At 29.8% G+C, this 2,208-nt stretch overlaps 1 protein-coding gene across 1 annotated transcript; it reads left to right on the top strand.

The window, feature by feature from the left end:
- Window positions 1–672: 672 nt before the first annotated feature.
- On the top strand, window positions 673–1,977 carry LOC111041838. The gene has a single exon (XM_022326278.1). The coding sequence runs from the start codon at window positions 706–708 to the stop codon at window positions 1,912–1,914; it is 1,209 nt and encodes a 402-aa protein (XP_022181970.1). The 5' UTR covers window positions 673–705; the 3' UTR covers window positions 1,915–1,977.
- The last annotated feature ends 231 nt before the right edge of the window (window positions 1,978–2,208 follow it).

Here is a 2,208-nt window from a genome sequence, read left to right as displayed (position 1 = left end):
TAATGACCACATGATGTGTTTTATTAAACTGGAAGAGGGATGTTATGAAATTGAAGATATTAAGCGTCAAGTTAAGGAACAAATAGATGTATATAATAGAAAATTCAACAAAGAGTTAACATTTGACATTTCGGTTAATCCTATCGATTTTAGATCGTACATAAAATGTAATGGAATACTACACTTTGAGATTTTACATAGTATGGCGCCTGTATTAGGTTTTGAAAAACGAGAATATAAACCAGAGTTTGAAATTCTTCGATCGGAAAAAGCAGTAAATTTAAACACAATTAATTCTATAAAAGTAATGTGTAACATAGCTCAAGGATCATTCAACAACCATCTTCAAAGTCATTCGATTTACGAGTTTTTCCCGAGTGAAAGGTCAGGATCTAAAGTAATTCAGTCGCCACCAAATTTAATATATTACAAATTGAATAAAACAAATATCGACTCCATAACCGTTCAGCTAGTTGATCAAGATCATAATCTGATTGATAATTTTGGTGAGACATTGACAATCGTGTTACATATTAAACGTTACATGTCTTGAGATGGGATTAAAATTCAATATAAACCCCCATATTCAGATCAGATCAACTAGTCATAAGACTAAAGTGATACCGGCAACATCGAATAAAGTAAAAATATTGACGGTGAAAAATAAAAGAATTTTACAAGCCCTGGGTTATCGATTAAAGCAAAATGCCTGAGAGTGATATTTTAGATATAAGTTCACAGTACGAAACGGATTCCAAAATAACAAAAATTGAATATCATTCATATACACCTTATACTACATCATTTAATAATAACGATGAAATACGTATTTCAATCCAGCAAACAGATGTTTATCCGTATCTATACGAAAGCTTTATTTATTTAGAAGGAATGATTTCGGAAGCTGACAAAGTGAAACTATCTAATAACGGTTACTCTTATCTCTTCGAACAAATACGATTGGAAATCAACGGGATAGAAGTAGATAGCACACGTGTTCTTGGAATCACGAGCTCGTTGAAAGGTTACTTATCCGGTACACCAGACAACTATAATTGTTATGAAAATGCAGGCTGGAATTTTAAAAACGGAACACAATCATCAAATGAAAAAGGTGAATTTAGTGCTTGTATTCCATTGAAATATTGGTTAGGTTTGTTTGAAGACTTTAAAAAAATATTGGTTAATTCAAGATTGGAATTAATATTAACTCGAAGTCATACTGATTTAAATGCGTTAAACTTTAAAAGTGGTATAGTTGCATCTACAGCCAAAGTTACTTTAAACAAAATAGTATGGAAGGTCCCACATATCACTGTTGACGATGGAGAACGGTTAAAATTATTGAAACTTGTAGAAAGAGAAAAAAGTTTGTTTATTCCTTTTAGATCATTTGAAACTTTTGAATACCCTGAACTCGGAATCGCAAAAAAAATTGTATGGAATTTAAAAACTGCTTCAAAATTAGAAAAACCACGATTTATTATAATTGGATTACAAAAAGGACGTAAAAATTCTTTTGCAAAAGATTGTAGTATATTTGATCATTGTAATCTGACAAACGTTAAAGTTTTTCTGAACTCAGTCGCATATCCATATGATAATTTGAATTTAGATTTTTCGAAAAATAATTTCACCTTATTATATGATATGTATACATCGTTTCAAGAATCTTACTATGAAAAAAGTAAACGTAATCCTATATTAAGCCCTTCTACTTTTTTAACAAACGCTCCAATTATTGTAGTTGACACTTCAAAACAGAACGATTCAGCCACAGCCTCAGCAGTAGATGTTCAATTAGAAATTGAATCATCAGAATCGCTTTCAGGTGTATCTGCTTATTGTTTATTAATTCATGATCGAATTGTTGAATATGTACCTTTTACTAGAGAAGTAAGAAAACTAGTGTAAATAATAATTTAAAATTGTAAACATTTAATATTTGATGTAAAATACTATTAATTGATTAAAAAATAAACAAAATTGAAAGAAAAAAAAATGATTTTTTATTTATTTGGGAAATTCTATGAAAAAAGATTAACAAACTGGTTAAACATTTAAATTTTGTTTTGAAATTACAGGGAGATTGGATGCACTGTAAGGGGAATTTGTTCCCTTGATTTTTTTTCATCTCCCTGTAAAAATGGAGCCAAAATCCCCAAACACATACTACTAACATGCATAACATTTTTTAGAGTTCTCAGA

This window comes from Myzus persicae, unplaced genomic scaffold (assembly GCF_001856785.1).
Source record: "Myzus persicae strain clone G006 unplaced genomic scaffold, MPER_G0061.0, whole genome shotgun sequence".
Classification (NCBI taxonomy): domain Eukaryota; kingdom Metazoa; phylum Arthropoda; class Insecta; order Hemiptera; family Aphididae; genus Myzus; species Myzus persicae.
Note: the sequence above shows the minus strand (reverse complement) of the source record. Positions and strands in the feature narration are given on the sequence as shown.

Excerpts from the sequence above, each read along its gene's own strand:
- LOC111041838 (XM_022326278.1), top strand. The coding sequence starts at position 706 with ATGCCTGAGAGTGATATTTTAGATATAAGTTCACAGTACGAAACGGAT.